General features: G+C 37.5%; 1 protein-coding gene across 1 annotated transcript in view; it reads right to left on the minus strand.

Annotated features, from left to right (window-relative positions):
• Positions 1-16,579, minus strand: part of si (sucrase-isomaltase) — a 96,407-nt gene that overhangs the window by 47,995 nt on the left and 31,833 nt on the right. The window contains exons 17-22 of the mRNA XM_030153157.1: positions 14,777-14,931; positions 12,755-12,839; positions 7,454-7,510; positions 1,746-1,870; positions 1,363-1,451; positions 1,051-1,100 (exon numbers count right to left, since the gene is read on the minus strand). Of these exons, the coding sequence (XP_030009017.1) occupies positions 1,051-1,100; positions 1,363-1,451; positions 1,746-1,870; positions 7,454-7,510; positions 12,755-12,839; positions 14,777-14,931 (561 nt within the window). The remainder of the gene's footprint in view (positions 1-1,050; positions 1,101-1,362; positions 1,452-1,745; positions 1,871-7,453; positions 7,511-12,754; positions 12,840-14,776; positions 14,932-16,579) is intronic.

Genomic DNA, 16,579 nt, shown 5'->3' on the forward strand with positions numbered 1-16,579 from the left:
CCATAGGCACTAATGCAGCCCCATACCCTTAGAGATACAGGATTTTGAACCGAACACTGATAACAAGCTAGACGGTCCCTCTTCTCTTTAAAATGGAGGATACAGCATTCATACAGTCGCTGAAAAAATTATTAGACCACCCTTGTTTCCTTCAATTTCTTGTTCATTTTAATGCCTGGTACAACTAAAGGTACATTTGTTTGGCCAAATATAATGATAACAACAAAAATAGCTCATAAGAGTTTAATTTAACAGCTGATACCTACCCATTTTCCATGGTTTTCTTGATAATAACCAAATTAACTTAAGTTCTTACAAGAATATCTATGCCATAGTACTGCCAAAAATAGTGCTTTTAGGCATTCCATGTTTTCTTTTCTGTCTGTTTTAGTCACATGATATACAAAGAAGTTAGTACTTGATTGCATAACCATTGTTTCTGATGACTTTTGATGGTCTAAATAATTTTTTCCACAACTGTAGTTTCCAAAAATAACCTCTAATTTCAAATTGCCTGACCACAGAACAGTTTAATTTTAAATGAGCTTTGGCCCATAGAAGATGGCTGTGTTTTTTAGGTTTTTTTTAAACAGCACAGTTCTCAGTTGAAACATATTTCCTATGTTCTACTGTAAACAAAACATGGCTGTATGACATTTGTAAATCACTGAATTCCGTTGTTTACATTTTACACAGTGTCCCGGCTTCTTTGGAAATCAGTGTAGATATCCATGTCCATCAATCAAATAAATTCAGATACATTCTCTGTTTTTGCATCCCTCACCCTAGTGTAATACCAACGTACAAGAAGAACATCTCCGGCATGCATTAAACATGTAAGGGAATTCTCAGTGCTGTGTGAAGCTGGAACATAGGGTACTTGATCCAACAAAGCTTCAGCAACATTACATGGATCAGTCATGATTGGTGTTCTGGACTGGGGAAGTTCAATATCTCTAGTGGTTTTGAATGTTGAACTTAAGTTCAGATCTGAGGGAATATGTGGGCTGGATGTGAAAGATACTGTACACGTGCACAAGTGAAACTTACATAGACAACAGAGAACTCGTAGTGGATGTGGTTTCCATTTTTAACTGTTTCTGTAAAAAGAACAACAGCAGGTGATTAACAATGGTGCAAAGTAGAGTCAGTGACCTTCAGTCATTAATCTGTGGGCGTTGACTGACAGCATTTAAATAGATCACATCTGATTCATGTGGTGCACATGCTAAACGAGATAAGTGCTTCAGTATGATGTTCATAAAAGAATGCATATAATGACTGGTAATGACAAGATGCAGAGGATTTGCAAACGCATTTGCACACACATGAGCAGGCAGAAAATGAGAAAAGTAACAATACCTCGGGAATCTCCATCATCCCAGAATAGCTCTCCAGCTGCTTGGTTGTTGTCATCAAGAGCAACAATCAAACCCATGGGGTTAAGCCGACTAGAGATTAACACACAAACATACTCAAATGTACAAACACCATAAGCAAGTGTACTAACAACTCAATGAATCAACATCAACAACTACATTATACATCTGTGCAAGCAAACAAATGAAACTGAAATACAAAAGGAGACATTGTTTGATACTTTTACCAACATGAGCTGTTTGTCTGCATACATTACTTTGGAGCTTGATATTATGGAAATCATGCACACTCTGAATAATAGTACCATATCTGTTGTCTGACTAAACCTTTCAAAGTGAGCAGAAATAGTAACTGTAAATGTGTACCTGTATGTGGTGGTGACTTCAGGCCTCTGTGTGGGAAGAACAGCGCCACCTCTGATGTGCAAACCCAGTTTCTCAGGTGGCAGATGCATTTCAACATGCTGTCTTCGTGGTGTAATACGCTCCATCTGATTGGTTGGAGAACAGATTGTTAATTAATTAATGAAATCGCCTAAACAACCCACACGAGCGGTATTATAATACTCCTTCCATGTGGGTGAGACTTATTGCCTATTGCGTCCTATTTAAAGTTAGGAGAGTAGCCAAAAAAATACTGGCTTTAGGCTGGCGTGAAATTGCAATCTCTGCTTGACTTTTAGCGAGGCCACTTTAAAACAGCCAAGCCAATGGAAAACTTGTGTTTGTCATTGCTGTAAATGGATATTGGCCTGGGTCCACAACCCTTCTATAGCAGCCTCCAGCTCCAAGGCAGTCACGCTGAATACTATACTGAGTCTGGAGTCGCAACTGCAAACGCAAACAGTGACGATGGCTTTGGTCCTTTTCTGATTCGTTTTAAACTCACAACTACTATAGCACTTATCTTTATTAAATACATATTATTATAGGTTCATTGAATGTAGTGTTGTAGTACTTGAGATCGGTCTTGGTCTCGAGACTGCTTTTTTAACGTCTTGGTCTCGTCTCGGTATTGGGTGCATTTTTACTTGGTCTTGTCTTGGTCTTGGACTGGGCAGACTCGGGATTTTAAGACAAGACTGTTCGAGACCACCGCTGTTAAGTTATTTGCTCACACCACTGATTAGAGTGGAAAGGGATCTATTTCAAAGCAACCAGTTATTGGTTGCTTGATTTGCTTCCCACGGTTTCCCCAGCAATGGCTACATATAGACACACCGCACGAGTGACAACACCCCCACCTCCCCCCCACCCCCTCCCTCACACATGCGGTAAGAGTGAAGGAAGACCAGATGAAGGTGTTTACATGTCCGACAGCAGTGATGTCTATAAACTCGTTAGTAATACAGTTTAATTTCCAAAACCACAAAGAATACATCTGTAAAACAACATGCAAAACCAATCTGAACCAAAAACTGTGACCAAAAAGAAGGCATATATATTCGTGGGTTTGTTTTGGATGGTGAAGACGTTTGAGTGTTTTGTCATTGCATTTTACTCAGGCTTGGTACGTTCCATCATTTTAATGCTGTAATTCTGTGAATGAAACAGCTGCTGTTCAGTTGATGGATGCTGCATTTTTGATACAGAAAAATAAACTAAGAATCGAGATTTCATGCATTATGGTGCTTAGAAAAAAAATGCAGAGACTGTTTGTCACCGTTACTGTTACTGTAAATCAATCTTAAAATAGAGAATTCTTACTTTGTTCACTCTTCTAATAATTTTTCATTGTATGTACAGTCTTGGTCTTGACTTGGTTTCGACCCTTAAATGTTTTGGTCTCGAATGGTGCGGTCTTAACTACAACATTAATTGAATGTCCAAATTAACCAAATTGTATGTTTTCCTCATTTATTCAAAGTACAGTAATTTCATTATGCCATGTAACATGAATGAGGGAAGCAAAGTAAAGCTGGAAGTTTTCTCAACACTTTTTTTGCATTTTTGAGTATTAATCCAATAGTGCAATAGCCACAACAAAACAAAGTGGCCGGTCTTCTACACAGAGGCTGTAGTGGGTGTCTTCTGAAGTACTTGGGTCTTTTTGGAGTGCATGAGGTGCTAAAGGTTAGTACGCTGGATGTTTTTTTGCACAATTAATGGGAAATTACTTTAAGTGACAATGCGCATCTTCTGCTCATGCTTGATCCTATTGATACAGTCACCAAAACAGCTATAGAGTGATGCATGAGAAATAGATGTGAGTCTTAGGCTGAATCCCAATTCACCCCTTACCCCTACCCCTCCGTTTTGCGCGTACACGTGAAGGGGTAGTGTTTTCCCGATTCATGATTAAACGGAGGGGAAGGGCTAATGCGGAGGGGCTGTATGGCCCTTGAAACTGAGATTTTTCAGGACCATACTACGAATGGAGGGGTAGGAGAAATTTCCCATAATTCTGTTCGAATCATTGGCAAGCTGGAGGTAAACACAGCAAAAAAGTGCAGCAGTGTGATGAAAGAAACACACAAATGTACATATTTCCTACGTAAATAACTTAATCATTTGATCTTCTGTTTAATGCCATTTCAATGTGTTACAGATTGTATTTCTGCGATTTGCGGTTGATAGCTGCAAAAAGATGCCTGAAGTCCATGGAACAGAGACGGTTACAGCTACTGACAGCATGGTGAATACTTTACAAAATAAAGTTGTGGCATCTGTTAACAGCAGCATCGATGACTGCTGATCACGTAACAGGTCTCGAAGGGTTGTCCCATTTATTAGAGGAATATTTCAACCCCTACCCCTTGCAGCTCTGTTTCAAGGGGTAGTGCCAAGTGCAAGGGCCAAGGGGGAGGGCCAAGGGGGGAATTAGGATTGGGCCTTAGACTTACATTATCCCAAGACCCAATTTTTGACTTAACCCTGCTTAATATCCCTAGCTTCTATGTACTGTACTTGCTGTGATCAATGCACAAAATGTTGACAATTATAAATTCACAGACATCTATATAAACTACCTTTGCATTACTTGCCCTGGTCACTCTGCAGCCTCAAAATTAGGGCTTAGGCATCCCCTCCTTTGTCTTTTTATTCGCTCATTTCTCTGAGGGTCTTGATAGAGCACAGTTAATTTCTGATCCCCAGAGGACTGAATTCTCAGACCAACCTAAAACAATTTTAAACTCTCTGTCTCCCCATCTCCTCTCCTTTTGCCTATTTCCTTCTCCAAGTCTTGCTATTCTCTCTAGTGGTGCTCTAATTCTTTTTTTTTTTTTTTTTTATCCCATTTTCCTTTATTCCCATTGAGGGCGTGTGTGTGTATATGTGTGTGACTGTGTGTGTATGAACCATTTTATGCAGTACAGTAGAGTATGGGCATGTGTGTGGGCTGGAGTTAGTGGAGCGTCTATAAGCAATTTCAGATCTTATCACCCCCTCATTGTCTGCCTTAAGGAGCTCTTCTCTTTCCTTGTCTTCACTTCTTCTCCCCATCCCTGCTGGCCAATCCCCTCATCTTTCCCCACCTGTAATTTCCATCCATTTTTTTCCTCTTCTTTTCTTTCCCCTTGCCCCTGCTTTTCCTACAATTACGTGTCACGTGTTATGTTTTTAATACATCTTTTTCCTCCTATTTTTTTCCCTCAACTCCACTTGTGTCTGCTGTCACTCCTTCATCCCATTTCTCTGTTCTTTAACTTGTTTTTTCATGGTCATTTTCACCACATCAATACTCCCCCCCACCCCCCACCCCCCCACCCCCGCTCTTCAGTCCTCTTTCCCAGATAATCACAGGGGACCAACCAGGACAAGGGGCCGGCGGCAAGACAGCCAATCTAATCGTTCATCTGATCAGTGGGCGCTTTACATTGCCACTGTGACGCCCAAATAAGGTCCCAAAGGAACTCAACACTTCCTTTATCTCTATGTCAGTGAAATAGTCTCTCTCCTCTCTTGCCTGTCCCTTCTTTCACTCTGTGTTTGTCCTCACTGTCGCACTGTCTTATCTCTTTTGTCGGTTAGTCTCAAACAAAAAACTCGAGGCGAATACTTTCATGTGATACATGTTCTCTGTGTTTGTGTTAATGCCTCTAATGTGACATGATACTGATAAGCCCCTTTCTAATTGTTTTTTTTTTTTTTTTTATACACTATACATCTAAATTAATTTAGGGTATTTGCAAAGTAAATGCGTCCAAAGCTACATGAAACTTTATTTTAGAGTATTATTTTCCTGTTTATTACATGATGATTACAGTACTGTGCAGACAAGGCCAACATTATTTTTGTTTAGGTAAAGTTCTAGTGTCCACATATATGCATTTCTCAGTTTCTGTATTAAGATACAATCTGGATATATGGGTAGAATGTACAGCTTTAAAAACAATTTCAGAAGAAACAGCTTCTATAAAGTGGTAGTATTTAGTGTGACCTCCTTTTACATCTTTAACCCTTTTGTTCCGACAATATGAGATTTATTGCATTAATTTTTTTTGATGTTTTATACCAGGTTTCATTCAACATGTCAGATGTTTCTGACTGTTTGTGCTGATTCTTGTCATGGAGTCAGAGGTCACACTAAATGACTTTAACCTTTACAATCCATTTAGTTCATTTTTTGTATGTCTTTTAAGGCTGTGCACATATTCCCTGTATTTTCTTGTTGTATCTGAAGAAATTGAATGAGAAATACATTTGTATGCTCATTTCAGCCCTGCAAACACAACAAAGCCAAAGACTTTTGCGCAGTACTGCCTAAACCCAGTTCAGTTGTGATGCGTTTTTGGTTTGAAAACCCAAACAGCCACCATCGACCCCAAGCATCTCCTGATCTAAACTGTTTAATACTTGTTGATCCACTAATCCTATCAATACATGTAAATAAGTGGTGTAAAATACAGTTATTCATCTTTTCATGGTCATCAGATATGATCCATTTGGGCATTCAGAGGATCCAAAGTGAATGTGGAAACACTGTCATCTTCTACAACATTGATTCACCAGTAAAACCCATGGAGTTTGACCAATGACAGTGGATGGAGACACTTAGTTTATGTTCAGTTAATGAGAGATTTTACTGAAAAAGTCTTTTTTTCTTCAGTTTTCTCTGTTTCTGATATAATAACCCTCAATTTCAATCTGAGCTTTAATGAACATCTGCATGATCAGTCATTTAAATATAGGAAAATACCTGATTTTCACTGAAAAAAATACAGAGGATAATATTGTAATAAATGGTGATAAATCCTTGAAGAAAAGTTAAATAGAGAGAAAAATTCATTTGGGAACTGATATAAAAATAGCGCTGGGTCTTCATGGGTTAAAAAAAAAAAAAAAAAAAAAAAAAAAAAAAAAAAATATAAATATATATATATATATATATATATATATATATATATATATATATATATATATATATATATATATTCAAAATATATATATATATATTCAAAATATATTAAATGCATACAAGACATAAAACACAGTGCAAAGAGGACAAGTATATTTTTAAACAAGATTAAAAATAGATAGTGAAGATGTCTGCCTGATCTGTAACGACAACGGGTTCCAGAATTTGGGAGCTGCAACTGTAAAAGCCTGATCTCCTCAGAGGTGTAGCCTTGTTTTTTGGGACGACTATGAACAGCTGATCATCAGATGTCAGAGAATGCAAAGTAACATAATGCTGAAGCAAATTAGAGACGTAGAGCAGAGCCGCACCATTACAGCATTTATATGCAAACAGGTGTACTTTAAAATCTATTCTATAGTGCACTGTGAACTAATGAAGAGGAGCTAAAACAGATGAATTCACGCTTTTGTGCTCCTGGATTACATTTTATCTCATTTCAGTATGCTGTTGTGCATTGTCCCACACATTTTCTTTTATATCCTGTATGTTTTGACCACGATAAAACAGAAAATAAATTGCTTTCCATTCTGCACAGCTCACTTCGAGAAGCCCTTATGGAACTAAAGAATGTAAAATGTATCTAGTCTTAACAAGTTTTAACAAATGCTGTGAAGCACCATGATTACAATCACATTACTATTAATAAAGTCTCCTGTGACACATGGATAATGTATGGATGTACTTGTTCGAGTTAGTAGAATAGTAGTCTTACCGTTTCATAGTCATACCACACTGCATCTGGGACATAAGCTTTCACCATTTCCACACCCTGCATGAAACAAGAACAGAGTGTTTTCATCATCTGCATATTTTAACAGTGACATAAATGTTTGTCTTCAATATTAAAGGTGCTATTATGTGCCTTTGGTTTGTGTCTTAGGCATCAAAAGGTGTTTTTGTAAAGCATGTCTGTGTTTGACTTCTTTCAGTTTTTATCTCCTGACCCCTAAATCTTACAAGGCCAAGCATGAGAGCAGGAGCTATGATACAACACAAAGGATATACAGATATTCCCTGCTGCTATAAATCACAGCAACATAATAATAAAAAATACTAATAAGATAAAATGCGAGTGTCAGGGAAGGTTCTTTTAAAACTGCCTATCATCTGATATAAAGTTTCCTACAAAGCCCTCGTGACATTTCAGTCTGTGGCGCTATGATGCAAGAGATGATGGAATAGACAGCATCAAGCCACGACTGATAGGTGACAGCCTTTGGCGGCTTAAGGTGGTGGACAGACAGGAAGAATCAATAGCTGAGCACCAAACCTTTGATAGCATTGTCACTACCTTGCTCTTTCTGACGGGGCAGAACAGAGGGAGCGAGTGAATGAAACACAGAGAGCACACCAAAAGACGGAGGGACCTACAGGTCCTTCTCAAAAAGAGCCGATTGTGAAATGCACTATGTCAGCTGTGTGGAATAAGGCCATCTGTCAACGGCATCGATGGCACCAACATCTCGCTCCCTATCGCTCTGTCTCTCTTCAGCAGCATGTCCTATTTACAGCCCTCTGAGGCCTGTCATTAGGAACAAGAAACAGGGTTGAGAGGAAGCCAGAAAAATAGATAAATAAATAAAAAAATAAATGAAAAATAAAGACGTGTGTGAGCCATAAAGAGATATGTGTGAAAACCTACAGACATCAACAAACTCGCTTACATGGAAAGAATTCAACTGGAAAAGTTCAACGCATTTCTTTATTACACTAAAATTAAAAAGTAAGCAATTATCAAAAGAACAAACATGTTGGAGGCAGCGTGGTCAAATAAATGCAAACCATGCACGTATCTTCTGATGTTGCCCCAAAATAGAACCATTTTGGGACAAAGTTAACTCTGTGATAAATGAGGTACTAGGATATACAGTTACTAAGAATTGTTCCACCTTATATTTGGGAAATATAAGTACAGTTCTGAAAGAAGATAATTACTTGGTCAAAATTATTCTCACGGCTGGCAGGAAGGCCATAACAAGAAAGTGGCTTGCTACGGACCCACCTAGATACAAATAATGGTTAGATATAGTACAGGAAATATGGGTGATGGAAAAAAAAAAAGTCTTATACCATAAGATTAAAAAAAATATGAGTTTGATAGATGCCCTTATTTTCCTTTTATTGTATTATTTATGGATAGCTTTTGGTCGATGGATTTATCCTTTTTATTTATTTTATGAATTTACTCTTATGTTGTTTTATTGCACCCATTTTATGTATGGCACTTTGTGATTTTTATATGTTAAAAGCGCTTTATAAATAAACTTTACTTACTTACTTACTTTTATTGAATACTGTAACCCTCAACTGACCTTACTGTACTGTTTGTTGTATTTTATGTTCATGAACGTGTGAAAAAGAAATAATAAAAATGAAATAAAATTTTAAAAAAAAAGAAAGAAACAATGGATAATTAAAGAGGCAAGTATGTAATCTAATTGAAACCCGAAAAACACCAATGTTGAAAATAGTAAAATATAATGAGAACAAATAGCTTCAGCAGTCTGTTAAAATGTAATAACTTAATGTGCTTTTCTCAGTTCTAATTCTCAGATCACCTGTCACAACCGCTGCCCAGCTGGTAGCATGACAGCCTGGGGAAATAGATGCTCCTTCTATTACTCGTTTTCTGGTGTCTGATTTGCTCGCGCCGCCTATCATTCACCCCGCTGACTAATGCGACGGGACTGCAGGACTTAGCATGGCTGCTAACTGTGATTGAGAAGGACAAGCCACAAGGCCTATATTCTCATTTAGAGTAGTGAGGCTCTCTTAGCCATACGGTAAGTTTTGATCAGGTGGGCCGAAGATTCATACTGTCAGGATGATCAGATGGTAGCTGAGGTAGATGGGAGACACGGAAGGAGTTCCAGATAGTAAATGAGTGAGCGAGCGAGAGAGAGAGAAGGGTGAAAGAGAGATTGGATGAAATGAAACGGGATCACAAGGGTGAGTTGACAGCAGCTGATTAAGAGAATGCAGATTAGATAAGGGAGCCAACGTTTGATGAAAGGATGAGTGAAAAAGAAAAAGAGTGTAATGGGCAAGAAGAGGGAGAGAGGAGGCATGGATGAAGACCAGAGGGGATGACAGAAAAGGAGAGAGAGAGAGAGAGAGAGCAGGAGATCTCCCGAGTTTATCAGAAGAGATCAAGGTTAAAGTATCGACTGATCTGAATGACAGAGTTTGAGTATCATCAAAGAAAGGGAGAGGCAGGCGGACAGTGGGCGAGATAGAGACAGACAGAGAGAGGGAGAGATGGGAATAATGAAAAAAGAAAGCAAAGGTAGGATGGGAAGGGTTGTTAACGATCAGCCTGTGACCCTACTCAAATAGATGACACTATCTCTTTATGTGGCCCTTCACAGCCTGATGCATCTGTAGCAGATAGTGGGCACTCTGTTCTTAATGCCTGCTCTTACTCTGCCTGAAACCACAGCACTGGAGCTCACGAACACCATAAAGGATGGATATTCAGCTTTAACAGATATGTCACTTGTCATGATTGTTTTTTGAATGGTGTAGTGTGAGTTATAAGCGCTTACACCAGTCAGCTTTGTCGGCTTTTGCTTCCAAATACAAATGGACTCGAGTAAAATGAATGCATGAATTAGCAATTACCAGTGGAGTAAATTAATATATACATACTGCTAGATACTTATAATACACAATCCATTCCATTTACACATTTTTTACAGAAACTAATAGAGGTAAAGTCATGCAAATTTCTCAGTGAAGCGTAAATGACACATGTAACAACATTATTGAAACAAATTGTATGTAAAAAAAAAAAAAAAGCTTTGTGTATTTAAAAGGCATTTGTTTTTTTAGTTTTTCATTCTTGTTTCACTAACAAACACTGTATGTTTCACACAGCTCATTTGCAAACATATGCATTCCAAATGAATAGACATTATAAGCACAATTAAAATATATGAGTCTCAATCTTAAGCCTAAATCGGTGGTTCCCAACCTTTTTTGGCTCGTGACCGCATTTTAACATCACAAATTTCTGCCGACCCCATTCACATTTAAAATGGAGACTTTTTTTTTTTTTTTTCCCTCAAATTAATTTGTTTTTGATCATGTAATAGTTTGCTATACTATGTTGCAAATAAACATTAATTTTAGATGACATTTAGGCTTCGTAATGTATATTATTATGGACAGAGGCAGAAAAGCCAGGTGTAGATTACTGCACAAAGTGAGAATTTTATTTTCCTTGGTCAGGATATGTACAGTCAGTCCAGCTTGGATTTACAAGGATGACAGTTAATACTGAACAAACAATAACTCAAACTATGAATTATGAAAGAGCTGCAGCATCTGAAACTGACCACAATGAACATTTAACAGATAAACAGTACCACAGTGCTTCAGTTTCAGCTTCACAGTTTGTCATGTCTTGTATGTATTGTGATTTTCTCTCTCAACTCACCGTATGTTTTTTATTAGTAATTTTTTTTTTTTTTTTTTTTTTTTTTTTTTTATCAATTACTAGAAATTTCAGGTAACCCCATTTGAATTCCGGGCGACCCCACATGGAGTCCCGACCCCAAGGTTGAAAAACACTGGCCTAAATATTTCAGGTGAATATTATAGATGTATTATTGGTGTTTGTTTTAACCTGTTTTCTTTTTCTCCCTGATATAAATTTGATTCTGCAGAAGTAGGTAGGGAGCATCAGTAGGAGGTCTTGTCATTATTGATCAAGCAGCGTGGTGATACTTCGGTGTTTTGCTTTAGTTTTGGCGAATGTAAATTCCGGGCACATGAACACATGTTATTCAAAAGCTTACAAACTCTGTGGATATTTTTTTGCTGAATTGATTTTGCTTTGAACTCCATGCAGAGAGAAACATGAGCTGTCTTTGTGTATTATGAAGCTGTGATAGACCAAACAGTGAAGCGAAAGGTTGCACTGAGTGACAAGTGTAAGGATACGTGCATCCTCGTCCCTGCATTTACTTAACATGTGACCCACACTTTCCAGGGAAAGGCAATGTAAGCAAATCATCTATTTAATTACCAAAATTTAGCATAGTATGAGTCATGAGCCTTTATTCAAAGCAAGGTCATCATTTTTCTGAGAGGGGAGGTATTTCTACTGCAGACAAGTTTCCTCGCTTCAATTAACAGGACACTGATGCAGAGCATATTGCTTGTAAAGAGAGAAAATGAGCAGCACTGATTATGGTGTTTTTCCTTTCTTGCTGGCTTCGAAAAGACCAATGTCATTGCGCTTTCGAATGTTACTTGTCTATTTAATTTACAAAAAAAGACAACCTTCATATTCACCTAATCTACCTCTTTTTATCTTTTTAGCTGCCACCAACACAGTTCGGACTTACAGCCATAAACCCTCCGCTTCCTGTGTCAGAAACTTTTCCACAATCACACTTTACAGAAGTTACTTCATGCCCAGCCCCAATGTGAATCCAATTCACTTTCCACTATTCTGTAATTCACAGGAGGCCATGCTAAATTGCTTATTAATAAGGCCACTTTGACATGAACACAATCTCTGCGTATGCACACACGTAGATACACACTTGGGCACACATACAAATCTCAACAAACATGAACAAACACACACATACGCACTTCTATCTGCACTTCTAATCTGCTAGTAATGAGGTCAGTGCTCTCATTAGAGCTGAGAGAAAAGAGGGAGAGTTTGAAAGAGAGAAGAAAGAGGGATGAGAGTAGGGGAGGGCAACAAAGAAAATCCCATGTCATGTTTTCCCAGTGGAGGTCACGATGTGTGTGTGTAAGTATGTGTGAGTCACTGATCATCTCATCTGCATCTTCTGCAACACATTTACGCTTTTTAATGTTATGCATGTGCATTTCGATACAGTGTATACAGCACATGATACGGTCTGGAGCTACATTATGCAAGCGCAATCTGCATCTGACTGAGTGAATGTGTTAAATGCTAAGTATGTTCAGATGAAGTTGATATGTACATATATTTTTAAGATATTTTATGTTTGGCTACGTGTGGACTGACCGGGTCCAGTACAGGTGTGATGAGCAGATGTTTTCCCCAGAGGAACTGGCGGTCCACGTCCCATGTGGCTCTGTCAGAATAGAACCTTGGGAGTAACAGAGACATGTATGGAATCAATTAGATATCTTTGTTTTTGTTTTTTTTTTTTATAACATAATTGCTTTAAACCATTATATATCTGTCAGGGTACCATATGGCCACAACGTGAAATATCTTAATTCTGTGGATGAATCAGTTTTAATTGTTGTTTATTTTATTTATTTATTTTTTTAGCTGTCACCATGAACTCAACAAAAAACAATGACAAAAAGCACCACTTGCAAGGATATACCAAAGCTCTGGACCGAAACTGATATGTAAAATGACAATTTGTTCAATAGATGATATTAACACCAATGTTAATTTCTGAATTATTATTTATTTATGTTTATTTATTCCTCTCAATTGTGTCATGAAAATCTTCATTATATATTGTATATAAAAAAAATAGAGTAATTCAATCGTTAATTTCAATCATAGAAACACACAACAGAAAAATGGACACTACAACTAATGAAATGACATCTCATACCCCAATACCGATATTGGCTCATATATTGGCTCATTCCTACAGTATATATTCTAAATCAAACAAATCATGACTGTCTGTATCATCACAAATAAAAAGGCGTTTTTTTCAATTATTGTTGAGCAAGACAGACCTCCAGAGGGAGCTTAAAATTCAATTGCACAATTTAAAGATTTGACATATTGATTAAAAGGCAGAAACTTGATTAATCAGCTAAATTGGCTGTACTGACCAGCCCTCGTGGGTACTGAGACAATCTATGACAAATTAATTGGGCAATGTATAAGAGCGTGTGTTAACCCCACAAACATAATAAACCACTAATATAATAAAAAAATTTGCAGCTTTTAACGTAATAATCCCACAAACGTAATAACAGTTGCCTACCACAAACGTAATAATTATTACATTTTTGGGACAGTAAAAATCTTCATTTTCCAAAATTGTAATAACTTCCCACACATATAATTAGTATAGCACATACATTTAAGTAATGCATGCATGAAAATTCATTCATCTTTTTTTTTCTTCCCATTTATTCTTGTCCTTTGGATACTTGCATTTTTAGAATGATCAAATGTTGCAGTTACATCCCATGGTACTGATTCCAGATTAATAGGTGTTTAATTACAAATACAAGTGGAGGAACAAAACAGAATGGGCAAAAATGTTGTAAAGGTTTTATTATAAAAGCTTCAGTATGAACTGGATATTATTTATTCTCATTAAGTATAATAGATGCCTATGTTTGAACCATGTAAATAAAATATCTGGATATGATTTTGATAACAGTGGAAAGGGTAGGAGCACAGTGTGGGAAAATGAGGTATTACGTTTGTGGGAAAGTTATTATATCCGTGGGATTATTACGTTAAAAGCTGCTCATTTGTATTATGTTTGCGGTTTATTACGTTTATGAGAGTTATTACGTTTGTGGGGTTAACAGCATGCTTACATATTTTAACACAGTGACTATAATTTCAATGCAGGATCCTTAAGCACCCATTTTTATTTATTTATTTATTTTGTTATTATTATTATTATTTTTTTTTATCATAAATAGCCCCACAGTGGGACATTTAAGTTAGTGCAGTTTTTACCTGCACAACAGCCTTTCTCTAAAATCTATTTATCTCTGCGGTGGTCAAAACAAAAGCTGCCCTTCTGAAAAACTTACATAAGACATCTTGCAAAATAAATGATGTTCTAATTTTCTTTTTTTTTTTTTTACACAGAGAACAATATTAATCTTTTTGCTCGAATCCATAGTCATTACATAACTGTATTTTTTTTTTTTTTCTTGTGGGAGCGTTCAGACAACTTTGAAGACACTTAGGTTATATGAGTACAAATGTTATAGAAAGAGTGAGATAATGCAACATGCAATATGCAACATTTATGAAGAGATCATGTGAGGACTTGACGGTACAACTGCTTTATTTGCCATGACTTACTCATGCATAACTGGGCGTACAACAGTCTCTCCTGTGGTGTGGGCTTTGTAGAAGAGTGTGTAGAGGTAAGGCAGCAGGGTGTAGCGAATCCTCAGGTAATGTTTGGAGCTCTTCACAAGGGTTGAGCTGGGGCCATACGCAGCTGGATCCTGGGGCTGGAGACAGAAAGATGGATTAAAGAGAAAGAGTTGATGAATAAGAAAGGAGGAGGAAGAGAGAAAATAAAGATTTGTTTGTCCTGTCTTTTTGTCTGCAGGGAAGGAAGGGAGAACTTAGTTAAATAAGGGAAGGGAGAATTAAGAAGGATGACAGGATGAGGAAAAGAAAATAAAGATGTATAGCCTTAGAAAGAGAAAGGATACATGACGAAGAGGTGAAGCCAGTTTTTTTTTGTTCTTTTTTTTTTCCTTCATGAATAGTCTGTTCATGACAAAATAAGTGGACATTAATTGTATGACAGTCATCCTGGAAATTTGTTTTTGCAGGGCACTAATCTAAAAATAGTTTGCAAGAGGAAAGAGTAAAACAGAAGAAAATGAAACAAAGGGAAAAACAGTGTGAGAAACAGAGAAGTGTGATTTAATTTCCATGATAGTGGAGAGTAAGAGGGTGATTAGCTGCTAACAGGCCATGCTCCTCTCATCTGGCTAATCATTTATGCCCTCGGCACCTCTGAGTATGTGCTGAGAACTATGTGCGTGAATGTGTGTGTGTCTATCCAGTCCTGGCCTGCATAGCCGTGTGATGAGAACCATGATTAGGGCAAAGCAAAGGTCACACATTAGCTGTCTCGTTTGGAGGAAACCATACTTCAAATTCATCATCATCATCATGTCCCTGTCCTCCAGCAAATACCCACCACCGCCACCACTACCACCACACCCCTCCGCCGCCTTCCACACACACACACATACGCACACAACACGTCTTAGTCAAACCCTCTCGTCCCTACCTCGATGCTGTGCTATTTTTGCAGCGCTGATGAGCGTGGAAATGTCACACGTCATCTATCTCCATCTATCTACTTGTGTTCGTCTGCAATAATAGCTCAGTGTGTTACATCAATATAAACACTGTTCGAGGCTGAGTGTGAACTTTTCCTGTCTCTGTGGCATTCAGCCCCTCATCTGACACATGGCATTTCAATTTAAGGTGGATTTACTAAAGACATAAACATACTTTGTCTGATATAATGGAGTCTCATTAGATCTGTTGAGGTTTATTCATCTGATCAGATTCAGATTCTAAACTCTTTCATTCATCAGTCATTTTTTTTAATGATTTTTACACCTTAATTTTTTACATTTCAAACACTATTTTATAATTTACTTAAAATCCTTAGATATTCTACTAGTTCAATTACCAAAGGGGCTGGTTCATAAGATGCTATCCTAACCATGTACTGGCCATATGGCTCATTATAGTGTGGTGATTTAACATAATTTAGCTTTATCATAATCTTTTACTAAAGCGTAAAATCTCTTGGATCAGTAAGACTCCGTGGCTGTGTTTCTGTAATTTTAAGGTACCTTTTATTTCAGGCTCTGATGGTTTATACCCATGGCAGCTGTAATGATTTTGAACATCCAGCAGTTCCTGTGTTAAAGCCAAAAATCATCCATCTCTGTGGTCCCATTCTATACAATACAGCACTACAAGCACTGGTGTCATGGCAATCTCTATGGATACTGAAGTTTCTATTTTTAAACACTGGACTTTATAGCACCTTTGTAATGTTATGAAATGAAAGATATACCCCACAGCACTTTGGACCAAACATTAACGGCGTGATATATAAATCTA

This window comes from Sphaeramia orbicularis, chromosome 13 (assembly GCF_902148855.1).
Source record: "Sphaeramia orbicularis chromosome 13, fSphaOr1.1, whole genome shotgun sequence".
Taxonomy (NCBI): Eukaryota; Metazoa; Chordata; class Actinopteri; order Kurtiformes; family Apogonidae; genus Sphaeramia; species Sphaeramia orbicularis.